Source organism: Mus pahari, chromosome 22 (genome assembly GCF_900095145.1).
Source record: "Mus pahari chromosome 22, PAHARI_EIJ_v1.1, whole genome shotgun sequence".
Lineage (NCBI taxonomy): Eukaryota > Metazoa > Chordata > Mammalia > Rodentia > Muridae > Mus > Mus pahari.
Window position 1 is genome coordinate 47,555,124 of NC_034611.1, and position 25,464 is coordinate 47,580,587.

The 25,464-nt window shown below is 48.6% G+C and overlaps 2 protein-coding genes across 2 annotated transcripts; both read right to left on the bottom strand.

The window, feature by feature from the left end:
- Window positions 1–5,959: 5,959 nt before the first annotated feature.
- Window positions 5,960–7,994, bottom strand: Ccl19 (C-C motif chemokine ligand 19). The gene is made up of 4 exons (XM_021222424.2): window positions 7,739–7,994; window positions 6,622–6,754; window positions 6,306–6,399; window positions 5,960–6,202 (listed from the first exon to the last, which is right to left on the bottom strand). The coding sequence occupies exons 1-4, from the start codon at window positions 7,797–7,799 to the stop codon at window positions 6,164–6,166; spliced, it is 327 nt and encodes a 108-aa protein (XP_021078083.1). The 5' UTR covers window positions 7,800–7,994; the 3' UTR covers window positions 5,960–6,163.
- Window positions 7,995–23,185: 15,191 nt separating this feature from the next.
- Window positions 23,186–24,333, bottom strand: Ccl21 (C-C motif chemokine ligand 21). Its single transcript, XM_021222302.1, has 4 exons — window positions 24,198–24,333; window positions 23,985–24,105; window positions 23,685–23,867; window positions 23,186–23,600 (listed from the first exon to the last, which is right to left on the bottom strand). The coding sequence occupies exons 1-4, from the start codon at window positions 24,262–24,264 to the stop codon at window positions 23,570–23,572; spliced, it is 402 nt and encodes a 133-aa protein (XP_021077961.1). The 5' UTR covers window positions 24,265–24,333; the 3' UTR covers window positions 23,186–23,569.
- Window positions 24,334–25,464: the final 1,131 nt, after the last annotated feature.

Below are 25,464 nucleotides of genomic sequence, written 5' to 3' on the forward strand. Positions count from 1 at the left end.
GAACTCACTCTGCAGACCAGGCTGGCCTTGAACTCAGAAATCCGCCTGCCTCTGCCTCCCGAGTGCTGGGATTAAAGGCGTGTGCCACCACGCCCGGCGGATAGCCGACTGTTGAGACATTACTCTGTCTCACTGCCCACAGACTTCACCCTTGTGATGTTTGAGGAATGCCCTGCTTTGTTAACCTTGGTTACTGTACCATAGAACCCAGAGGTCATGCACTCACTTCTCCAGGTCCTTCTGTAATGGAGACACAGACACAGCACGGGCTTTGCTAATCAGATGTACTTTTCAAGGCCAAGGACTGGAAGCTAGACCCAGTGAAAAGGAGCAGGGTTCGCAGAGAATTGATTTTGGAGGTGGCAGAAGCGGTGACAGAAATAATGTCCATCTTACAGGGCAGTCGAAGCTGTGACCACGGAGGTGACAGATGGTAGGTTGGTTATCTATACAGGTGGAGAATCTATCTATCTATCTATCCATCTATCTATCCATCTATCATCTATCTAATCTGTCATCTATCTATCTATCTATCATCTATCTATCTATCCATCATCTATCTATTATCTATCTATCTATCTATCTATCTATCTATCATCTATCTATTATCTATCTATCTATCTATCCATCATCTATCTATCTATCTATCTATCTATCTATCTATCTATCTATCTATCTATCTATCATCTATCTATTATCTATCTATCTATCTATCTATCTATCTATCTATCTATCTATCCATCATCTATCTATCTATCTATCCATCATCTATCTATCTATCTATCTATCTATCTATCTATCTATCTATCTATCCATCATCTATCTATTATCTATCTATCCATCTATCATCTATCTAATCTGTCATCTATCTATCCGTGGGAATAAGTTAAGTACATGTATTACCTCTGAGCTATTGCCCTGGTCCATCTATTTAAAAACAACACACCAAACTAATGGAGTGACTTCCTATCTTGAAAAATATGCTTTCAGAACAGCTTGAAGGCCAAATTTGAGTTTGGGCTCTTTGCATCTTGGACACTATCACACACTGGTTAAATTCTGAAGAAAGGTCATTTTGTGACTTGTGGTTCTCGTCCAAAGCTGATGGTCCACATCTGGTGATGACTTCCTTCCTTCCTTCCTTCCTTCCTTCCTTCCTTCCTTCCTTCCTTCCTTCCTTCCTTCCCTCCTTCCCTCCCTCCTTTCTTTTTTTCTTTCATTCTTTCTTTTTTTTGAGACAGGGTTTCTCTGTGTAGCCCTGGCTGTCCTGGAACTCACTCTGTAAACCAGGCTGGCCTCAAACTCAGAAATCCAAGCCGGGCGTGGTGGCNCACGCCTTTAATCCCAGCACTCGGGAGGCAGAGGCAGGTGGATTTCTGAGTTCGAGGCGCTCAGTCCCCTGTCCTACCAGTGGGCTGCCGCCCATTTCTAGAAACAACATACACCGAACCCCTAGTCCCCTGGATCCCCAATCCCGCTCTTCCATTCCCTTCTCCCTTTAGCCTCACCAGGTCCTGGCCTTGGGAATAAGGAGAGGGGGAGCCCCGCATTCCATTGTGCTGACGTTGGGAACGCTGAAGCCCGAGCAGATCCCCTCACTGAAGCTCTGGAGAATGTCACTGCCCGTCTGCCCTTCAGCTGGACAGTGTTAAGAGGCTGGCTGCTCCCCAGGGGCCGTTTCTATTTCTGAGTTCAAGCACTGCCTGGGTCCTCCAGACTCACTTCTTCCTGTTTTCCCCACTTCAGGTCTTCCTAGCAAAGCCATCAATCACAGCACTCTGGCCCTCAGTTCAAGTACTACTAAACGGGCCCGCACGGCCATCAGTCTCAGCCCGCTGTGTCCTGCTTGTGTGGACTGGAGAGGTCACGCCCCTTCTCTGTTCCACAGTTTCCGTCTATGTACAATGGCAGGGACGAGACCTACCTCATGAGTTATTCGAGGGCACAATGATATAACACAGATGAAGGCCTGGACATGCTCACCATGTGAAAGTAGTGGTCATACCTTCAGATCTGGTCCCGTCCTGCTGTTCTCTGGTTTTTGTCTCCAGGATGGGCCAATTCAGAAATGTGGCATGTGGAGTCACGCTGCCCTGCTGGAACCCTAGCTCTGATATTTCCTAGCTGTCTATCTTGGGCAGCTTACATGCCTTCTGTGCCTCATGTTTCCCACCCACGGCGTGAGATCGGTCATAGTGCTTACAGCAGTGCCCAGCGCCTAGAAAGCTTCCATAGAGAGTTAGCTATCACTACAGAGCCGCGTTCATCCACATAGACCAAGTCTGGGGAAGAGGGCATCTAGGAAGGTTGGTGTCTAGAGAAATGCCTGGTTTTGGAGGAAACGCCCCAGTTGGAAAACTTGCTTTTTTTTTTTTTTTTTTTTTTTTTTTAAATGAGACCATTTCCAAGATTTTCTGCTGATTCTGAATTTCCCGGAGAGTAGAAGGGGGTGGCATGGGGTGGGGGCTTGCCGAGAAGTTGAAATCCGATTATCAAAACCTTCTGGAGTTGACTCTAGCCAAACACTCGATTCCACATCAGTGGCAGCTCCGACTGCCCTGGGAACTGGGTGTGTGCTCTCTGTTCTGTGTGCTGTGTGTTCTCTCTGTCTGTGTGCCTGTGTGTGCGCGCGTGTGCACATGCGTTGGGAAGGGACTATTCTCAGTTTGTTTGTTTGTTTTCCTTAATTACATGTTGGGGCTTAATCTGTGCCGGCCGTGCAAAGCAATGCTGGCCGTGGAGATGGATAAAGCCCAGTTTCCCCCTGGGAATTCCCAGCTGGCATTAATGGCAAGAAACTTTGTCTGAAAGGCCGGAGCTCCCTGAGCAGGGAGAGCAGGGAGAGGATAGCTTTAGGGACCATGAGTCTTTAGGGCAGTGGGTATCAACCCATGTCATGCCCTGTGTAGTAGGTGCCGCGTGCCCAGGGAGGGAGGGTCCATGTAGAGTGTACAACAAGCCACCTAGCCTGTCTGAGGAGCTAGGAGTCCATGCTACCTGCCAGAGATCGAGCATCTTTGCCATTGTCGGAGACAGGAAGCAGAACTTGGGAGATGTACTCCTTGTGGGTGAGCTCTAGAGAGGCTGGAGACAGATGGGCCATGGTGCTGAGGGTCTGGGCAGGGGGAGACATGCCCCCCCACCCCACCCCGTTGCTAGAGAAAGAGAGTAAGACCCAGTGCTAAGGGGGGGAGGTCATTACAGCTTGGGTGTAGGTAACAGAAGAAGCTAAGGTGGGAGTTAGTAGCTAAAGGAGTGGGGAGGGTGGTTGTATGCCTTCTATCAGGGTGTCCACTCCCTAAAGTTCTTTTTTCCCTAATTTTTATTAGGTATTTACTTCATTTACATTTCAAATGCTATCCCCAAAGTCCCCTATACTCTCCCCCCTCCTTCCCTCCCCCTCCCTACTTTTCTGATTTCCTAGACTTTCCTAGTCAAGCAGGAGACCGCATGATATAAGTAAGGTGTGCCGTTGGCTCCTAGATCTCCTTTCTTCCTTCGCATTAGCCTCCCCTTAGTTTCCAGCGGATGGCCTCTGGGGAGCTAAGAAGCAGGAGCATTTCTGGATATGTTGGATGTTGGGGGGGGGGCACCTGTACAAGGCTGGAGGCTTAGTCTGCGATCTGAAGATCCAGGAGTTACGTCTTTAGGGGGACTCAGAAGTTGCCCCTTTCCTGCTATCAGACACATGGCACGGAAAACCTGGGCTGGAGAATGTTGAAGGGACTTGCTCAGAGTCACTCAGTGATGGGGGGAGACTGGGCTGTGACACAGGTCCAGACACCGGGACCAAGACTTGCCATGGGGATCATAATGTCTCAAGGCCTTCGTCCGGGTAGCTCCCTGAGCAGCGCTCCCATGCTTGCCTCTTCTTTTTATTTCTCTGGGGCTTGGAGGCACCAGAGGGAGGATTTGTGTCTGCTTCGAAAGCAAGCTGACGACTTCTTGGTTCCCCTGAGACCTGAGCAAGACCTGAGGCAACATCTCCACCCCGTATGTCTTAATCTCTTGTCTGTGGGAGGCAGGGTTGTCCATGGCTGGGTGGTGTTACAGAGGGATTAATGGATTGGTACAGGGGAAGCGGGTATGGGGGTGGTGGACGGATGGAGGTCAGCCGGGTAAGTGTATGTGCGGGTAATTCCCCACAAGTGGTGGAGACAATTTTCAAGCCATAGCCACTGTTCTCGGAAACCATCCCCATCTGTCCCATCCTTTGTGACGCTGAGACTTGAGATACTTGAGGTTTTGAACACCTGTCTGGGAGAAGAGGAAGAGGCCGCCTTGCTTCCCGTAGCTCTAGGATCTCTGCCCCTCCTCTTCACCCCATTGTGTCTCCCTCCTGCCACCTCTCCCACTGATACTTGAGCTCTCAGACATCTGGATGTTTGAACGCCTGTCTGGGACAACAAAGACGGGGAGGCCTGAGACTTGGAGAGGGATGGGGGAGCACAGTTCCCCCACAACTTCCTTGTAAAGGCTTGCCCAGACAGGACTGGCTTGGTTATTGACTGTTGTATGTCAGATATAATGATGGCTTCTCTCCCCAGACAAGGGAAAGAGAATCTGACCTTCTAACTGACCTTAGAGACTCAGACCTTGCCTCTCCCACCCGACAGGTCCTTGGAGGTCACACCCAGGAAGCTGCCTAAGCACAGAGCATTGCTGTGAGCTGTTCCAAGAGCCAAAGGCCTTGTCCTTCAGACCCAGGAGACGCAGTCCCTAAGACTCAGTGTTGCCTGTAGTCCCAGAGCCTGTGTGTACTGGAGGCATTTCCATGATGAGTCGTGCAAGCCTCCCTCGCTGTTCTTTCTTCCACCCCGTGGGCCTGTCTTCCTTCTCTGATTGCTGACTCCCAGTCAGTATCTTATTTGGTTTGGCACTAGAATTGTTCTGATGGGGCTCAGACTCTCTGAGATAGAAAACTGGTCTAGAATGGATTTAGGATGGATGGAATAGAAGATGGGGCTATTCCCACGGTTGCTGATCCCCTTCTCACGTATCTGTCCATTCTTTTTTTGTTTTGTTTCGTTTTGGTTTTTCGAGGCAGGGTTTCTCTGTGTACCCTGGCTGTCCTGGAACTCACTTTGTAGACCAGGCTGGCCTCGAACTCAGAAATCCGCCTGCCTCTGCCTCCCGAGTGCTAGGATTAAAGGCGGGCGCCACCACGCCCGGCGTATCTGTCCATTCTTTAAGCAAATATTTATTGACTCCCTACCTTGTGCCAGGTGATCTGCTGGAAACCAACCCAGATATGACCCTTGTCCAGGTAGAAGGACAAACTGACAAAAATAGGTGACTGTAATGAGTGCTGTGTGTGTGTGTGCGTGCGTGCGTGCGTGCGTGCGTGTGTGTGTGTGTGTGTGTGTGTGTGTGCGCGCGCGCGCGCGCGCGTGCTGTAGGTGGGTGGTGTGTAGGAGAGGAGAGGTGCAGAGCCTTGGGAATCTGGGCGGAAGCAAACCTGCCTAACCCAGTCTGAGTCAGGGATGATTTCCTGTAGGAGGGAACATCCAGCCCCAGAAAGGAAGGGAGTGGGGCAGAGAAGAGTGTTAGAGGGAGCAACCTGGGGATGAGGGTGGGGGGATTGAGAACTTCTCCTAGAGAGTGGAGCCATGCCTTCTGCACACCCTCTAATCCTCACTGAAGTCCCCCTACTCCTTGTCCCTGAGACACCTGGATGTTTAAGCGGCCATCTAGGTGGCAAAGATGGAAAAGCCCGAGGCTTCTTGCGAACTTTGCAAACCAATGCAAGCTTCGTGTGGCTGGACCGAGTGTAAGGAGCACATGGAGACCTGGGCCAGGTCCTTCACTGTGGGGCTGGTTCCGGGAGCATCGGGGTGTTAGGTGGAGGCTGGGGAACAGATTGCTCAGAGCTCAGGGTGGAAATATATCCTGCCATCCCACCCCCTCCTTTCCTATTCCTGTTCTCCTGGGGCGAGAGAGGACAGCTGACAGACAGATCCAAGGTACCAAGCGGCTTTATTGGAAGCACTGTAGTCTAGCCACGGAGAGTCGGCATTCTAGCCACACGAACTCTCTTGTCCACACTCACATTCACATCGACTCTCAGACTTGGCTAAGTTAGGTCTGGGACAGAGCATCAGAAGGCTTGGTCCTCTCTGCTGGTCCTTGGTTTCCTGGGCCAGAGTGATTCGCATCTCTTTACTCAAGACACAGGGCCCCTTCTGGTGCTGTTGCCTTTGTTCTAAGGAGAGGGAGGAGAGGCGGGGTCAGGGGCTGGAATCTCGGAGGTGGGGGTTGGGTGGGGGGTGGGAGGGGGAGGCAGGGCTGAGGAGGGTCAGGCTCGCCTTGGCAGAAGATTTCTTCAGTCTTCGGATGATGCGTTCCACCCAGGGCTGGTCTGGGGGTGCACAGAGCTGATAGCCCCTTAGTGTGGTGAACCTGTAGCCAGAGGTCGGAGAGAATAAAAGCCCTGGAACCCAGTTTCCCAGAAGGCTCTAGAGTAAGGAGCAGAGGCCTGGAGACTGTGTGTAGGGACCTGTTTCATGGGCTTCCATGAAAACTGGACTCAGCCATGAGTTCAGGGTTAAAGCCATGGCGGTATCAGCAAGGGCTCATGGGGGGGATGGACGGGGCCAGACATTCTTTCCACGAGCAACTCACACAACAGCAGGCACCCTGCAGCCATCTTCGATGAGAAGGTAGCGGAAGGCTTTCACGATGTTCCCAGGGATGGGGCGCTGGGTGACAGATAGGCAGCAGTCTTCTGCATCATTAGCACCCCCCAGAACTGGGGCTGAGATAGTAGAAAGAAGGGGAGAAGATACTGAGACCATGAGGGAGGGAGGCCACAGTCCCTAAGTGGCTTTAATAGCATCTCTCTGTGTGTGATTGCTGGACCTGATATTCAGCCTTGTGTGCCACTGTGGCTCTGTCAGCTGCTGAACATATTGTAGTCTTCTAAGCCGTTTAATAAATATAAGTAACCTTTTTTTCTACATACCCCAAATGCTGCTCTGGTCATACACCCTTTCCCAGGTTTTCTCAGCTTTTACAGTGTTTTAGCAAATGGAGAGTTAACAGGAGAATACTGGGACAGGGGAGGCTTGCCTCGGCTGCGACTCCTTCAGGCTTCTGAAAGACTCCGGCAGATGGCTGCCATACCGGAGTCCCAGCTACCAGGAGGGAAGCTGACATGTAAGATCAAAGGGAGCCCAGGAGATTGAGGCAACATGGGCAACATGGACAGACCCTTTCTCAAAAGCCAAACCAAACCAAACCAAACCAAGCCAAGCCAAACCAAGGCCCTTAAAAGGCAACTGCAAAAAGGGGAGCAAGTTATTAAGCATGTCTTCAGTGTTTCTTGTTCTCTCAGACGGAAGCAAATACACAGCAAAGCTCTCACCCCCACAACCCCAGCGGTGCAATTGAATCCAGGGTTTCACGCAGGCGCAGGCGAGGCAAACACACCACCCATTTAATTATAGCCTTAGGTCCCTCAAGGAAGATACACTGTTCCTTCCTTCTGCTGCCTGGAAGCTGAGGTATCGGGACATGGAACCCACAGCTATAAGCCCCAGGATATGCCAGAGCTGAGCCACATTGGAATCCTGGATACAGGCATATTCATATTGATGGGCACACACAGAAGGCATAAGGAACCCTTGGATCCACTGACTCTGAACTCGGAGGGTCTTTCATGACCATTGTAACAGTCTAAGACCTACACATTGTCCACAGGTTACTGTGGCCCCCACCGTAGTCATCTCCCAAGCCTTACCTGGGAAGGTCCAGAGAACCAGCAGGCTGAAGGCCAGGAGTAGGCTCACACGGGGGGCCATGGCAGATGATCTGAGGCAGGCCACCAAGAGTGAGTGAGCCTGAGAGGCTGTGCGGGCAAGAATCTGGGAGGCTGAGGCTCTGATGGGTTCACAGGGGAGTGACAGGAATCACTCAGATGTTCTCCTGTGAAGGGCTTCAGGAGCCAGCACAAGTGAGCTTGTGTGTGCCCGGGTGAGCCCGTGTGAGCCTGCTGAGGCTGCCACCAGCTTCAATTTATGCCTTGAGCTTTCACTTTCTGTCCCAAAATTCCCCCTTGATGGCCCATTCTGGGTCTTCCCCTTTACCCCCCCCTGCCCCCTTTTTTTTTCTGGCAAAACATGACCTTGACTTCCTCCCCGCCCCCCGAGAAACTCCCTATCCCAACACCTCTCTTCCTGCTTCTATAAAAGTGTGCCCCCCCCCCCCCCCCAACTCACCCTCTGCTTTCTTTGGCTTTAGCTCTGAGAACTGCAAAAGTCTGGGAAGAAAAAAAAAAAAACAACTCTGTGTCCTGTCAGCTCCAGGGAGGGCTCGAGTTGTCCTCTGGATGGTGGCATTAGCTGGGATAGTTGGAGTCCAGTGGGATTCTCTACATCCTCACCACTTTCTTCTTTCTGATGAGGCCAGTTTTGAAACCAGCTCCATGGTACCTTCAGAGCAAGCGTGAGAGCCCGGATGGCCTCTCCTTGTCATCACAGCGCCTTCCAAGTCACCATCTGGGGACCAGTCCTTCTCTCGGAACAGGCCGAGCTGGAAGGGAAGGTTCCTAAGGAGAGGGCCCGGGGCCCATAGCCCACAACTCAGGTCTCTGTGACTTAGCTACCTGGATCTGCAGGCATTGTCCATTTTCTCAAGTCCAATACCCAGGTCAGAGGAACAGCTGGAGGGAGCCCGGGCTGGAACAGCCCCCTCCATCTTTCCCTTCTTTCAGTCCTGGGAACCTAGAGGGGATTTCTAAGGAGAGGGGCTAGCCAGCTCCTTCTGAGACTAATCCCTAAATTTCAAGGAATTGACAGATCGGGGATTAATAAGTGATTTCCCATCCCTGTGAGAAAGACCAGAAGAGAAGACTGAAAAAGAACAGCTAATATATGGGGTGTCCACCCAGCCCTCTGCATCCACACTGGAGTCCTCCGTGTGTGTGTGTGTGTGTGTGTGTGTGTGTGTGTGTGTCTGTGTGTTGGATGGAAACATCCACGTTCGTGTGCACACCATGCAGAGACTGGATGTTGACATCAGGTGACTCTTCCATGACTCTGTTCCTTAGCTCTGGAGACAGGTCCTCCAACTGAACCTGGAGCTCACTGACTTGCCAATACCAGCTGTGACCAGCTGTGAGCTTCAGGCACAAAGATTATAGGTGTGTGCCACTGTGTGCCTACTTTTTAAGGTGGTTCAGATTATTACGCATCACACCAGGCCCTTCGCTCGCCGAGCCACGTCTCAGCCATTGGCTCCTCTTTCTCACCAGGGAAGGCAATATTGTTCTTACATCCTGACTTAAAGATAGTTGAAAATTATAGTTATTTTGTGTGTGTGTGTGTGTGTGTGTGTGTGTGTGTGTGTGTGCGCCCGCGCGCACCCACACGCAGCTTTGTGAACCATCTTTTGAAGTATAAGCTTGGGACTGGAGAGAGGACTCGGTGGTCAAGAGCATGTACTTTTTTTTTTTTTTAACTTTTTAAAAAAAGATTTATTTATTATTGTACGTAAGTACACTGTAACTGACTTCAGACACACCAGAAGAGGGCATCAGATCTCATTATGGGTGGTTGTGAGCCACCATGTGGTTGCTAGGATTTGAACTGAGGACCTTCCGAAGAGCAGTCAGTGCTCTTACCCACTGAGCCAACCTGCTGAGCTGCATGTATTGTTCTTGAGGAATTTGATTCTTGCATGCACATCATAACAACCCTTAACTCCAGTTCCAGAGGATCTCACCCCCTCTGACACACACACACACACACACACACACACACACACACACACATAATAACAAAATAGTTTTGAAAATTGTTCTTTCTGGTTCCCCCCCTCTCTACCAGAAAATATATGCTAAAATCCTTGAACTCTCTGTAGTAATGAGAGTTTTTAAAAATATAGCTGAGAAGGGATAAAGGGCCGGAATGCCAGCCCCCTTCACCCAAGAGAGACCAGAGGCAGGGTAAATTCATAAACCTATAGCAATAACATCATCAATTACGGCCACATAGTGAAACTTCAAGAGGACCAGATTAGGTTTCTGAATAGCTGAGGAAGTTGGGGCTCCTGGAAGGGAGCAGAAGCTCCGTGCTCCTCCTCACACACCTGTGAAGGTCTCTTTCAAGATTTTCTCTGTAGGCCTTTGTGGTGGTTTGAATAAGAGTGACCCCCATAGGCTCATCTATTTGAGTGCTTAGTCACCAGGGAGTGGCACTACTTGAGAGGGACTGGGAGGAGTGGCCTTGTTGGAGGAAGTGTGTCCCTGGGAATGGGCTTCGAAGTTCCAAAAGCCCAGCCAGGCTGATGTCACATCCTCTCTCTGCTTATGGATCAGGATGTAGCTCCCAACGGTTGCTCCAATGCCTGCCCGCGTGCTGCCATGGTCCTCACCATGATGATTATGGATTAGATCTTGGAGACTTCAACCAAGCCCTCAATTAAATGCTTTCTCTTATAAGAGTTGCCTTGGTCATGGTGCCCCTTCACAGCATTAGAATAACAACTATGACCTCTTTGTAACATCCCTTATCATGAATAGTAAATGTGTTTTCCTGGGGCTGGAGAGATGGCTCAATGGTTAAGAGCACTAGCTGCTCTTCCAGAGGTCCTTAGTTCAATTCCCAGCAACCACATGGTGGCTTACAACCATCTGTAATGGAATCTGATGCCCTCTTCTGGTGTGTCTGAAGACAGCGACAGTGTACATAAAATAAATAAATAAAATCTTTTTTTTTTTTTTTTTTTAAAAAATGTGTTTTCCTAAGATTTATGGGTTGTTCTAGCAAATTAATCCAGCCATATGAGAGGCAGGATGGAAAGACAGAGAAAACTAAAGGGATGTGAAGCCTTTACCCCATAGCCTGTCCTGCTGGCTGAGGGAAGAAACTTCAGCACAGCTGATAAAGCAAAGATTGCTTGCAGAGACAGTGGTGTCCCAATGATGGCTCAAGCGAGGGGATCAAAGCCACAAATTAGCTTGGTTAGAGTGTTTGTAACCCTGAGTTCTAATGTCAGCGTTCTTCTCTCACACCCACGTCTAAACATTTAAACATACCCCTGATAGAATTACCTGACATTTGCACTTACACAAGGAAGTTCTTCAAGAAGATAGATAAATCTGCACATACAATTTTACTTAAATGTTAAGCTTCGCTTAATCTTTGAACATTGCTGTAAATTACATCCTTTTTAAGAATGTGATTAGGACCACACAGGATCACATAGTAAACCACACACCCATACACAGCACGCACATACACATGCACACATGCACACACATGTTGGAGAGACACATAAGAGTGACTTTCAAAATCCCACACCCCTTGGGTTGTGTTCTGTGCATGTCTATTATTACTCTAATGACAAGAGGACCAAGGAGCTTGTCAGGAGGCCTGGAAAGTGAGTACCTTCTGCTTCATGTCTCCACAACGCATTCTGTCTCGGCCAGGAGGCAGAAATGTCCTTAGTTCTATGGGGAGCTCTGTCTCAGCCAGGGGCCAGAAATGACAGAGAGGTTTAGGTGCTGTTTTGTGCTCTGGTTTCTTATTATCCCTCTTCTCCTTTACTTAGCAACCCAATGGATATAGCTGCCTGAATTCCATTCCTGATCAGAGGTTTCATTGGCTTTGAAGCTGTCTCCAAAACTCCAGTCCAGCCAGGAGGATGCAGAGGTTCACGGTCATCAGCCATGAGTCCAGGTAGACCAGTTGGACCAACAACTCGCTTCCCTATGCCTCAACTCAGTAGAATCTCATTACCCTTTAGACAAAGGTCCTCAGTGGTGACGCTCCTGCAGCATGGAAGTGCCACTTGCTTTCTTCCCCTTAAGCCCTCTTCTATGACAACATTCCCTTCTAAAAACTCACCACTTGTTTCCCATGAAATCTGTTCTTCGAGTTCTTGAGAAAAAGGATCTAGAAGTCTTGGTGGCTATTGATTGCCAGGGACTCTAGTCTCCAGAGTTATGCTCAACCTAGGTGAGAAAGACTTTATCATATGAAAAGAACCTCTGCCTTTTCCATTTCTGTCCTTTGCCTAAGTACTTAATAAGCTCCAATTTTGTTAAGTTCCAATTTTGTGTCACTTGGCCATCCTGGAATTCCCTGCAGTACACTCAGACATCAGTTTTGCCTGAGTGGAAGCCCCTGTGGGGAAGGGAACTCTTCGGTCCACAAGGGGCTGCGTTGAGCTGTGGCCTCCTGCTGCCCTTGGCAGCACCACCTGTGACCTCTCAGTTGAAGACAGCATCTTTCCAACAGCCGTAGGAAAGATTGTCCCCGAAGATTGCTATGAGGTTCAGATGCCTGGCACAGGCACCGGTTGTGGCTTGTGCTTCTGACCAATGGTCTACACATGCAGGAGTTCCCATGACCTTTTTGTCAGTTTGCAGCTGCAAGACCTACCCAGCATTGCAGCCAACAGCCTGGGGTAGGAAGTGCTCCCATATATGGTAATCAGAGGTTGGGCAAGCCCTGAGTTGTAAGTGGAGAGTGGGAAATATTTGACTTTCCTATATCCTTACAGTGCGCCACCCACTTTCTGTCAGAATCTCCAGGGATACTGTAAACGTTACCAGAAGAGACTGCAGAAAGTAGATCCTCAAAGTGGATCCCAAACCTGGGATTGGTTGCTTGTGTATATGAGTACACAGATAATCTCTCTGCATGGAGAGAGAGGACCTAGGACATCAGGAGGTTGCACAAGTGTCACAGTCACTCAGAACATCACTAGTGACACACAGGATGGGACTTGACACCAGGATCTCAGTTGGAAACCTTCCCATCTACCTGGTCCGTATAATCTCTTGAAGTCCCAGGAGACACAGACAGAGAATAACGGATAGCCGAGGTTATTGCCAAGTAGAGTAGACGTTCAATGGGGAGAGCAGACTGTGGCCAAAGACACCGTTGCTCCTATCTATATTGTAGGCAGATCTTACACTATTTTCTAAGGTCTCTATAATAAACTAGCTTTCCTAAGGGACTTGGCTCTATCTTCATGACTGAAAGACCTGCTTGGTTCTTTATCAGAAAGCCTTCTGCCGTCTTAAAAGGTTTAGGGTTTCTAGAGCCTGGTTTGGATGTTTTTCCACTGACAATCTTTTGGTCAGCTCAGGAGGTCATATCTTGTCCCAGGGCCAGAGCTATGACTTTGTCTAGTTCTTCTCACTGACACCTAAAGTCCTGCTATCTCGGTCCTAGGTTTCATGGACTTGTGCCTATAAAGGAAGGAGCAGCCTGAGTGGGGCAGGAGAGATGGCTTCCTGCTCAAGAGTGCACGCTGCTGATACAGGGGGCCTGGTTTTGGTTCCCTGTAAACACACAGGGAGGCTCCAGGGGAGCGGATGCCCTCTTCTGGCCTCCGAAGCACTTGCGCACACATGCACACACACACAGACACACACACAGACAGACACACACACACACACACTTATGCTTAAATAAAAACAAACAAACAAGCGGAAAAAAAAACCAAGCAAAAAACAGGCAAAAACCAAGTCAAACAAAATCCAAACAAATCAAGTCAAACCAAACAGCTTTTCACCCCAGGCTCTGGTAGGAAACTTGGACTGTAGTTCCCCAGTGACAATGTGACTCAAAGGTGTTGTCTATATTACCGCACCACCCCTAGGTGGATGTGCACACGACACGCACGTGTGGATGTGCACATGACATGCACGTGTAAGAGAACAGATCTTAGATGCTTTAGAAGTCAAGGGAAAGCACAGGAAGGCAGCTTAGCCTCTAACTTGTTAGCTTTTGCTTCTTTCTTTGATCACAAGCTTCACGGAGACGTTCTCTAGCGTTGAAAAAAATAGGAGGAAACGAATGGTCTTCACTTTCAGGTGGGCCTCTAAGATGTCCAGGCACCAGAGGGAAATGGCTGCCTCCAGCTGCAGGAGCGGCCCTCGGGACGATGAAGACGTGAAGTCCTTTCAATGGCAAAATTTTCAGGCAGCACATGTAGTGTCTACTTTGTCTAGCAGAGAAGGCCCAGAGTTTGAAGCTACACTAGGTTATGCGCAGTGGCTGTCTGCCTTCACCGCTGTAAAAGGTGCAGCCATATGTCTCTTCTTACTAAGCCTTTTGGAGTTTGCCTTTGCCTCCTGCCAAGGTCCTAGTCACACAACAGTATAGCGCAAAGCGCGTGTGACTTTCAGTTGTTTCATTACCCTCTGCCTTGAGCGCCTGTTGGGAATGATCCCAAGAATCAGCAGGAAAGAGTGCAATAATGGGGAAGCAGTGTACAGGGAGGGCCTCTGGGTCACACTCACATAGCGAGTATGTATTGAGTCCTCCTCTATGCCCAGCTGTCCCCAACACTGGGGGACATTAGCAAATGAAGCAGAAACCTTCCTGTTGTTGCAGAGTTTCTATTTCAGTGAAGGAGTCAGACAACACACAAACAACAAAATCTATAGTCAGACGGCAACCACTGCCACAAAGAAAAATAGAGAAGTCAAGAGTGGGTGACAGGAGGGAAGTCCTGCCCAGCAGTTAAGAGCACTTACTGTTCTCCCAGAGGTCCAGAGGTCTGGGCCCAACACACGCATCAGGTGGCTTACAACTGCCTATAACTCCAGCTCCGGGGGGCTCTGACTCCCTCTTCTGGCCTCCCTAGGTAACTTCACATGCATGCACACACATACATGCAGACATGCAAATAAAACTTTAAATTATTTTTTAAAAGAAGGCAAGAGGCTAGGTGTGGTGGCACATGCTTTTAATCCCAGCACTTTAATCCCAGTAAGAAGAGCCAGGGGTACCTAGTTCCCGGGCAGGCAGGGCTGCATGGAGAGACCTTGCTCCCCACCCCCTCAAAGACAAAAGTGGTAGGGGGTGCAAGGTATGTGTTATTTTAAATCAGGCAGTCATAGGAGTCTTTGATGATATAAAACAGAGAGTTGACACAAAGAAAGGAAGAGAAAAAGAAAGAAAGAAAGAAAGACAGACAGACAGACAGACAGACAGAAAAGAAAGAAAGAAAGAAAGAAAGAAAGAAAGAAAGAAAGAAAGAAAGAAAGAGAAAAGAAAGATAAGAGAAAAGAAAGAAAGAGCCACACAGAGACCTGGGAGAAACATTCTTGGTAGAGAAAACAACAGATTCAAAGGTCAAGAAGCAAGAGTGCGAGGACCAGCGTAGAGTCCAAAAGAGCAGAGCATATGACACAGACAATAAGAAATGAGAGCACATGTCTGTCAGTCATTGTAGGTGTCTACTTCACTGAGGGACTCGAGCCCTTAGCCGGATGAGCAGAACCCTGACATATCTGACTTACTGTTTAAAAGATTCCGTATAGCTGTTAAATGTAGACTAAACCGAAGGAGCATGGAGCAAGGAGCTGTGGCTGAAGGCTACTGCAGTAATTCAGGGGACACAGGCGGTGTTTGGAGCTACTGAGCCGTGCTCAGATCTGGAAAGATTGTAGAGCCAGTGGACTGGGGCTCAGCAGAAGATGTGAGAGAAAGCAGAGGCAAGAAGAAATCAGTGGATGGGACAGTTATCGAGATGTGGAGGGCTAAAAAGAAGTGGGTTTGTGGGGGGACCAGGAGCTCAGTTCTGATTGGTTGAACTGAAGCTGCACCCTGGATACATAAATGGAAATGTTAAGTAGGTAGCTGGCATGAGTTCAGGGGGAAGATGCTATCTGAAGATGCATATTTGGAAGCGTACGGGTGGTATTTAAGGCCTGAAGACAATGAGCTCACCAAGAGAGGGAGCGTAGGTAGAAGAGGTCCCAAGTTCCAAGTCTTGAGCCTTGCCAGCATTAAAAGACCAGGGGTGGGGCAAGCTGGTGAGATGATTCAGCTGGGAAAGCGCTTGCTGTACCCGCACTAAGACATATGTTTGCACACCCAGCTCCCACACAAAAGCCAGGTAGGGTGCTGGAGGCCCAGCATTGGGAAGGCAGAGACAGGTGAATCCTCTGTGCTTGCTAGCTAGCCAGCCCAGCCTAGCCTAGTCAGTGAATGGCAGGGTTCGTGGGAGACCCTGTTTTAGAAAATAAGATGGTAGCTTAGTGGTTATGGATGTTTGCTGCTGACATATAGAGGACTGGAGTTCAGTCTCCGCACTCACATTAGTGAGATCACAACTGTCTGTAACTCCAGATCTGGGGTATCTGACAGCCTCTTCTAGCTTCCCCGAGTCCTTATACACTCTGTCTTACACACACACACACACACACACACACACACACACACACACACGCGCGCACACACACACACATGCACACACACATGCACACACACACACACGCACACACACACACGTGACACACACCCAGATACACATGTGCAAATGCCCACGTACAATTGGAGAAGTGGAGAGGAATCAGGGAAGGAGGGGGCAAGTAGGGGTGGGAAGAACTGCCCACTATTCTGTGAGAGAGAGAAAGGACACAGGCACTGTGACAGTTCATCGTGACTGGATGTGGAATCTACTTTGAGCTAAGCCTCTGTGTATACTGAGGAGAGGTTTCCTTGGTTAGACCTATTGAACCGAAAAGACCCACTCTAACTGCGGTAGGACAGCTTCTTCTGTTGGTGGGCCAGATCTGAGGAGGACCCTGGGAAAAGCTTTTGTTATATGCCTACTTGCCTATGTGTCACGCTGCTGAGTTATCTGTCTTGTTGCTGCCATATTTCCCGGTGGCCAGCCATCCTCCAGTATGGCGGCTCTCAAGGAATTCCCCAGCCCCTCATCGCCAGCCAGAGGCTACAGAAGTGCCCAAGCCAGCTGGTTCTCAGTCTCCCCAGGATTGTTGTCCCCCCCCCATGATCTTATGCAAACCGATCTAATGATTCTTCTAATACATTAGCTGCTTTCAGTCATCCATACCCAGCCATCGGTTTAGATTTCACTTAGAGTAAGGGCGGGGGCAGGGGGAGGGATGGAGGTCCGCCGATCACAGAGGTAGATTTGAAATGTTTCTGATTCTCTGCGTGGAGCCTGTGGACTACCACCTCACTCAGTTCAGACTACGCCAAGTTGCCTTTGTAAGGCTCCTGGTTCAGGATGAGTCCTGGGAAAGTTGTCCCAGGTTAGGATACCTCAGCGGGCTTTAGCTCAGCTTGGTTTCCTACTCACCAAGGAACCTGCATCGTCTTCATGCGTCCTAGTCTGACCAAATCCTTGTACCAGAACAAGGAGAATTGGAAGAGGGGCCCTTCGCATTTGGGATAAGGAACTCTCCACTCGTACTTGAGTCTGGGAAGTCAATAAAATTTGTCGTGGAACTAAGGATGCAAGGGAGTGAACGGGAGAGGACCCAGGCTGGATGTTTGAATGAGTGCATGTGACACTGTGTGCTATTAGGTGGTTTAAGTTGGCTGATGTAAACAACGCTCAGGCCTGCAGGGGGCGCGCCGAGCCTGGAGAGGATGGCTTTAGATTTCTAGTTCCAGGCGGATTAACTCTGAGGCCTTAGCATCTGGAATCGCCAAGTCTCCAAAGTCATCTGTCGCCTCCCAGCTCCTTGCCAAGGGCTCACTGAGCGCCGGGGACTGGATGAGGGTGAGGCAGGGTGTGGGGCTCGCATGCGTGGGCTCCTGTCCCGAAGGTCCTAGCGCCAGATCCCCCATCCAGGCCTTTGAGGTCTACGGGTATTCAGCCAAGCGGGAGGGTGGCGGTGAATAGAAGGCGTTTACCTCCATGGTCCCCACACAAACACCCCGCTGTACCCGAATCCATGGCCCCAAATTTTGACGACACGAAATAACTAATATTTGACTTAAAGGCTGAAGGAAGTTCACATCACCTCCAGCGTCCTAAATTACTTAGCAGCTGAACCCACTCTAAGCAAAAGTCTTTAGTCGATTTAGGACCGCGGCGCTGCTGCTGCCCCCTGGTGGCGGAGCCAGTGGCGCGTCCCTCCCCTCGCCCGTGGCAGGGAGTGTCAAGATAGAAACCAATTGATCGCTCTGTATGGTTTTGAACCATACGGAGGTTCAAATGAGGTATGTCTGCTTAGTCTCCTAATAGTGAATTGATTTGTGTTATGATGCTATTATCACAACCAATGTATCTAAAGCAAAAATTAACAGTATCAACAGAGTTCTGGGGTGTTCCGGTTTGACACTAGATCATGGCACCTCAAGTGTATCTGCGACCCCAGCTCTAAGGGAGAGGGAGGCAGGAAATTATTGGGGGTGGCTTCCAGCCTGGCCAAGAAAACATGCGTGCCAGGTACAGGGAGAAACCTTACCTTAAAGAAATAAGTGGAGATTGATCAAAAACCAAAACCAAAAATGGACACTTGATGTCACGTTTCTTCCCTCAATGAGGCTCATGCACCTGCACCTGTGTATACATGTATACACACACACACACACACACACACACACACACACACACACAGGCACTCACCCAAATGAATTTAAAAAATACAAAAAGCATTAGACGTTTTCTTAAGCTGAGTATGGTGATTCATGCCTATAATCGTAACACTCAGAAGACTGTAACAGTGGGGTGGTAGGGAGCTCAAGGCCAGCTTAGGCTTCGTGCTGAGTGTAAACCTGGCCAGTGCTACATAGGAAAACCTCGGCTAAAATTAACAGCAACAACGGGCCAGCAGGATGGATCATTAAGGAAAGGGTTTTCCTGTCAAGCTTGGTGACCTGGGTTTAACACCTGCAACCTGTGTGGCAGAGAGAACTTTCTGTCCTTCACATCCATGTCATGGTATCCATATTCAAGTGCATGTGTGTGCATGTGCAATATATATATATATATATATATATATATTTATATATATATATATAAATAAGGTACTTTAGTACTTCAGAGCTAAAAAGAAAATTCAAGATTCCAGAGATTACAATGTTCTCATGTTTAGAGGGCAATTCTGTAAAGTTTGGAGAAAATTTAGCAACTGCTTTCCCTTCTACATTTTCTGTTGCCCATTAGCACAGTGTTCAGTGAAGTAGATTCTGTGGCTGTGTACAGGAAGGAGCCGTGAGAGACCCTTCAGACTTGTAATTTTCGTTCACGGTGGGTGAGTAGGTCTTTGCTGAAGTTTTTCCTTTTCTAACCAGCCATTTAGTGTTACCTGTAAAAAGAACCTTTATTGTCCCGATAATAACTGTCCTCTCTGAGACTTACTGCCTCCCTCTGCTAGCCAAGGCCTAGCCCCGGAAGTGTCTAACTTCTGTACAATCTAACCTCCGAGACTCACTGCTGAGTAAGCTCCCCCCCCCCCCACTTCTTTCTGAACACTAACTGGCTGGTTCAATGCAGCTGTTCTGGCTCAAACTCCTCTCCAAGCTGGCTGATTCAATCTGGCTTCTCTCTCAGCCTCTCCTGAATTGCTCTGCTTGGCCTCAAACTAACTCTAGCAATCTGTTCTAATCTTTCCGCTCTTTCTCATCTCTGGTTCATTCTGTCTTCACCTGTGTCTAGCCTGTTCTCTCTCTACACTGTCTCTCTGTACAACCATCGCAGTAAAACTGCCTCCTCTCCCCTCTCCGTGCTGTTCTATGCTCCCTCTCAACTCTACTGCATGGTCTCCACGAATACTCTCGTTCTGTGCTGTCCATCTCTCCCTTCAGTAGCTTCCCTTTCCTCTCTCTTCTTGTGAAAGTTGGGCGTATCCTATTCTGTCGGATCTTTCTCTGATTCGTCACTTTGTCTGCCATTCAATCATACAACACTTTCAAACATGGGTGCTTCCTTCTACAAACTAACATTACCTTCATTGTTTGGGGTTAAAGGTGTGTACTAAAAGTGTGTCTGTATTCTAGCCAGAGGAATGAAAGGTGTATGCTAAGGGCTGAGCCACATCACAACTAGAAACAGGTTCAAATATTCTGTAAGACTTACGTTTAAAAGAAGATTTAAAAATTTTTTTAGGGCTGGTGAGATGGCTTAGTGGGTAAGAGCACCCGACTGTTCTTCTGAAGGTCCAGAGTTCAAATCCCAGCAACCACATGGTGGCTCACAACCATCTATAACAAGATCTGATGCCCTCTTCTGGAGTGTCTAAAGACAACTACAGTGTACTTACATATAATAAATAAATAAATCTTTAAAAAAAATTTTAAATTATTTTATTTTTATTTTTGGGTTTTTCGAGACAGGGTTTCTCTGTGTAGCTCTGGCTGTCCTTGAACTAACTCTGTAGACCAGTTGGCCTTGAACTCAGAAATCCACCTGCCTCTGCCTTCCAAGTGCTGGGATTAAAGGTGTGTGCCACTACTGCCTGGTGAAGATTTATTTTTTAATTCATTTGTGTGTCTGTGTGTCTATGTGTCTGTGTGTCTGTGTGACTGTGTGAGTTATGCCCCAAATGTGCCACCCATGGAGGCCAGAAGAGGGCTGGAAGAAGCTCGCAACTGCCTGTAACTTCAGCTCAGGGGATCTAGTGTCCTCTTTCGGCCTCCTTGGGCACTGTATTCGTGTACACAAATGGCACACACTAAATTGAGAACAAATTTAAATCTTTTAAAAGTGAGTACACACCCTGCAGCTGTCTTCAGACACACCAGAAGAGGGTATCGGATCCCATTACAGATGGTTGTGAGCCACCATGTGGTTGCTGGGAATTGAACTCAGGACCTTTGGAAGAACAGTCAGTGCTCTTAACCTCTAAGCCATCTCTCCAGCCCCCAAATTTAAATCTTAAGTAAAAGAAAAACAGAAAGTCAGAAGCAGGCCACGAAAGTATTTCACTAGAGCCCTTGGCCAGTGGGTCTGAGGTCCTAGTTCAATCCCCAAGACAGCTTAAAGAGAAGTCCAGAAAAGGGGAAAACTGAGCGACAGAGGAGGGGTAAGAAGTGTGCACACGTCACTCCTTGTTCCTCAGTGAACGGACATCTGCACAATCCTAGTACTATAAACAGATCGTGGTGTCATACAGGGGTCGTGAGCATTACATGCAGAAGGCAGTGTGGCAGGGGAAGTGGTGAGAGAGCCAAATCTTCACTTTTCATAGAAAGAGCTCTATTGATGGGCTGGCAAGATGGCTCAGCAAGTAAGAACACTGACTGCTCTTCTGAAGATCCGGAGTTCAAATCCCAGCAACCACATGGTGGCTCACAACCATCTGTACAGCTACAGTGTACTCATATACATAAAATAAATAAATAAATCTTAAAAAAAGAAATATCTTAGGGGTTAAAGGTTGGGGTGGGGGTGGGGGATGCTGCTCCTTAGAACAAGAATCTGGCACTTTCTTGTAAGAAAAAAAACATTAAACATTCTTTTAAAAGCCATGGGTATGTTTGTGTGATTGGAGAAATATTTTATGAGAATAAGGAAGAGCCGGAAAAAATTGTTAAAGAAAAAGACAAGTGGCCCCTTGTTCCCTGAAGAAAAAAAAAAAGAAAGAAAAAAGAGAAAAGGATTGCATGTTAAAAGAATTGCAGGGCTTGAGCAAGCATCAGTCACATAGCCACACACAGTGAGACGTTTAGTGAACGTCTCCTTTCTCCTTAGCTACTGGATGTTACGTACGGGGCCTCTCACATTCTAAACACGCATTCTACAACTCAGCTTTATCCTCAGCCACATTTTTTACCTAAAAGAATTCTTTTAAAAAGTTGGGCAGTGTGTCCTAGGCTAACCCTGAACTTATCTTGCATCCAGGCAGGCTGTTACTGTGCCATCCTCCTGTCTCAGCCTCCCAAGTAGCTGGGGTTACAGTCCTGGACCGACAAGCCTGGGTAGGTGTTGCTTCTGCTGGATTTTCCTCTCAGCAGGGCTGGGAATAAAGGGTTCTAGATATGAAAGGCCCCTTTGCCTTTTGTAAATGTCTGACTCTAAAGAAACGCTGGGGAAGAGGGAGTGACCTGGAGGGCCGGGAGAGGGAGGGGCTTCTCCGGTCTGTGGAGGTGACTGTCCTGCAGATCCAGCTGTGGACAATGGGCTCTAATCCCTGGCAGCCAGGGAAGTGACAGGCAGATGGCTTCAAGGGTGTGGGGAGGCACTCAGGTCAAAGTTCAGTGGCTCTAGTGTCAGAATTCCCACATCTCAAATTTGGCATATGTCTGAAGAGGCATGACCTGTGGGGAGCCCAGGGGTCAGGGTTTTCCTGGCTGCGTCCCAAGATAGCATGGCTGTGGGGGTGGACAGGGGCAGGTAGGAGGTCTCACCTGGGGTTCAGTGTTCTCTGAACTCTGCACAGCCTTTGAGAGAGGGATTCCCTTCTGAGTGATGGCAGGTTTTTTTGCTAGCGTTCTGGTATAGCGGCTTGGAGGAGGAACCACAGTAATTAAAGAGACACTTTATGATGTACTTTGTGACGTACGGCATCTTATAATGTGCCGTGCACATCTCAGTGTGTAGGGTAAGATCACCCCTGATTGACCAAAGATTAGGGTCCCTTGTCTTCACCAGCCCCAGGAGGAGTGAGGGGCATTTGCAGGTGTGTTGGTGATTTTGTAAGTGCTAAGTGCTGCAGCCAGCTTGGGCTCTGTGCAAACTGTGCTACAGCCACCGCTGGCTCCCTAGGTCCCTGCCTTTCTTGTCCATCCTCCAGGACCTGTCCCCTGCTTTCCACATAGTCATGGCTCCTCAGTGGTTTTCTTTGCCCCTGCCTGGGGATAGGCGGGTCTCCTCTCTAAGAAGAGGTAGAGGGGAGCCTGGCTGGAGTCCTCTTGAAGGGGAGATGGATAAATGTGTGAATCTTGAGCTTTCAAAGACCTGTCCTGAGAGGCTTGGTCCTTGACTTCAAGAAACTAGAAGAGAGGGTTGAGGGGATGATTAGGGATATGAGCACTTACTGTGAAATCAAAAGGACCTGGGTTCAAATCCCCAAACACCCATGTAAAAGCCAAGCCTGGCTGCATGTTCCTGTAACCCTAGGATTGCAGAGTGGAGACAGGTGGACTTAGCATCTTACCCAGCTTATCGAAATGTGCTTCAAAGGAGGGAATGCCTTAAAAAAACAAAGTGGAGCTATAGCCTTGTCATGTCCCCCCACAAATGTGAATATAGAACCCACACGCACACAATACATATACACACAAATGAATACACACGCGCGCACACACATGCACGTGCATACACACATAAACACATACACACATACACACACACACCTATATACACACATACACAGACACACATACAAATACATACACACACATACATACATACACACATACACAAACATGCACATACACACATGAATACATACAGATATAAACACATGTGCGCGCACACACACACACACACACACACACACCAGGAACTGAGGAATTCGGGCTGAGGCTGGACCAGCTTTTTATTCAGTTAGGTATAAATCATAGGTGCAAGAACAAGGGGAGGGGGCCATGGAGAGCAGGTTCAGGGCTTGAGTGACCTCCTAGAGGGGACAGTCCTGCTGTCTCCTTCCTCATCCCCTGGGAGATACTCTCTCTTCTGACTCTCTAGGTCTACCCCAGGGAAGACAGCTCTGCCAGGTAAGAAAGCAATGGCCATGCAGATGTGATGGTTGAAGCAGGGCAAGAGTGTGACGAGGCCAGCATGAGGTGGCTGCTCTGGGCTCCCGAGTCTGTTTTCTAGCTTCCTCTTTGCCTGTGAGTTGGACCGTGAAGCACCCAGCTTGAAGTTCGTGGAGGATGTCCTGGGCTCCAGGTGGGTCACTGGGCTACCCTCTTGAGGTCTGAGTCTGTTCAGTCCTGGCAGGGCAGAAGAGAAGTGTTGAGAGGCAGGTGGAGGGAGGCTCCTCTTTGCTCCCCTTCCCATCCCTTCAGCAGCCTCACCCCTTGCAGCCCTTGGAGCCCTTTCCTTTCTTTCCAGACTTAGAGGTTCCTCGGTTCTTCCTGCAGCCGGGGCTTTGTTTCCCTGGGGCTGGAGGCTGGTCCAGGCGTCGCATCAACTTCTGCACCCAGCCTTCCGCAGGGTTGGCGCAAAGCTCAGGCTGAGAGTGCTTCCGGGGTGAGAACCTGAGGGTGGGAGGGCAGCAAGCTTTCTTGGTCTGGCCCATCACACCTCCCCAACCCAACCACCAGCCTGAATCGATCGATCAATCGATCGATCGATCGATCGATAGGCACACTTACAGGATTGCCGGGATGGGACAGCCTAAGCTTGGTTCTTGCTTCCTGTAGCCTCGGACAATACTGTAGGGAATCTTCTTCTGGCTGTACTTAAGGCAGCAGTCCTGACCCCCTCCGTCACTGCCTGCAAGGTAGGCGCACAGAACCAGCCTCGGCTTATAAGGTTTCTCTGTGGCCCCCTTCCCCAGCTAAAGCCTCTCTCTCCCTCCTTGGTACCTTGGGTCCAGGGAATGCAGAGAGCCAGGACCAGGCTAAGGAGGCTCAGAGCCAGCATCTGAGCCATGGTTGTGATTGAGTTGAAGATGAGACCAGAGCTGTAGGTGAGATGGACAGCCGCAAGTTGGGGTCTGTGTGTGGGCTGCGACTGGCTTGCTGCCTATTTATGCAGTCTGAGACTTTCGCTTCCCTCGCTCCCCCTCCTTTTCCTGTGAGTTGGATCAGATGGCATTAGTGTGAGCATACGGGTCAGCTCCTAGCTGTTCGTCTCCTCATCTCTCCCTGGTCCTTCTAGCCACTGTCCCCAAACCATGATTGCTTCCCTCTCCCCTTCAGGCCCCACACATCTCCTCTCCTTTCAGCAAGTAATAATCCAGCTAATGACGAGGAGTGCTTATAGATCCCTGACAATAGGCCTTATTTTAGACACACGATATACAACAAATGCACCCTCTCATTCTATGGGCTTCCTGATAGTAGCGCACAAAATTTAAAAGTTTTGTGAAGCCCAACTCCCTCCCTCTTCCCCTATTAGCTGCGATGTTATTACCACACCATCACATTGAAACGGTCATTAACAGATCCAAGCCCATGAAAGTTTCCTCTGCTTTTTAAAACAATGTGTATTTCTGTGTGGCTGTGGGTGGAAGTGGTGAGTGAGGGCACAGGGAACTGAGCTCAGGTCCTCTGCAAGAGCAGCACCCTTCCGTAAGTACTGAGCCATCTTTCTGCCCCTCCCTTATGTTTTATTTATTATTATTTCTTTTAGCTTTTGAGATTATAATATAATTACCTAACTGTCCCCTTTCCATCCCTCCCTAGGGATTCTAATAGATATTGTACTGAATCTGAGGACCACTTATGTTGTTATCACTGTCTTTATAAAATTAAAATTTAATCCATGAATAAGGGATAGCTTTTTATTTATTAGGGCCTGCTTTAATTAGAATGTTTTGTATTTTTCAAAGTATAAGTCTTATACCTACTGGATTAAGTTTGTCTGTAAGTATTCTGTTTGGTGCTGTTATAAATGTAATTGTGTTCTTTATTTCCTTTTGAAATTTTGTTGTTGTTGTTGTTATTGTTGTTACTTTTTGAGATACAATGTCACATGTAGCCTTGGCTGTTCTGGGGTTCATAGACCAGGTTGGTCTTGAAATCAACAGAGATCCACCTGCCTCTGCCTCTGAGTGCTGGAATTGTTAATTGCTAGTAGTTCTCTCTCTCTCTCTCTCTCTCTCTCTCTCTCTCTCTCTCTCTCTCTCTC

Excerpts from the sequence above, each read along its gene's own strand:
- Ccl19 (XM_021222424.2), bottom strand. The coding sequence starts at position 7,799 with ATGGCCCCCCGTGTGAGCCTACTCCTGGCCTTCAGCCTGCTGGTTCTC. Across the intron at positions 6,400-6,621 it reads TGCAGGGTGCCTGCTGTTGT|GTTCACCACACTAAGGGGCT; the intron begins GTGAGTTGCTCG and ends CTCTGGCTACAG. Across the intron at positions 6,203-6,305 it reads TGAAGAAATCTTCTGCCAAG|AACAAAGGCAACAGCACCAG; the intron begins GCGAGCCTGACC and ends CCCTCTCCTTAG.
- Ccl21 (XM_021222302.1), bottom strand. The coding sequence starts at position 24,264 with ATGGCTCAGATGCTGGCTCTGAGCCTCCTTAGCCTGGTCCTGGCTCTC. Across the intron at positions 24,106-24,197 it reads CTGCATTCCCTGGACCCAAG|GCAGTGACGGAGGGGGTCAG; the intron begins GTACCAAGGAGG and ends CCTACCTTGCAG. Across the intron at positions 23,601-23,684 it reads GGCTCCAAGGGCTGCAAGGG|GACTGAACAGACTCAGACCT; the intron begins GTGAGGCTGCTG and ends CTGCCCTGCCAG.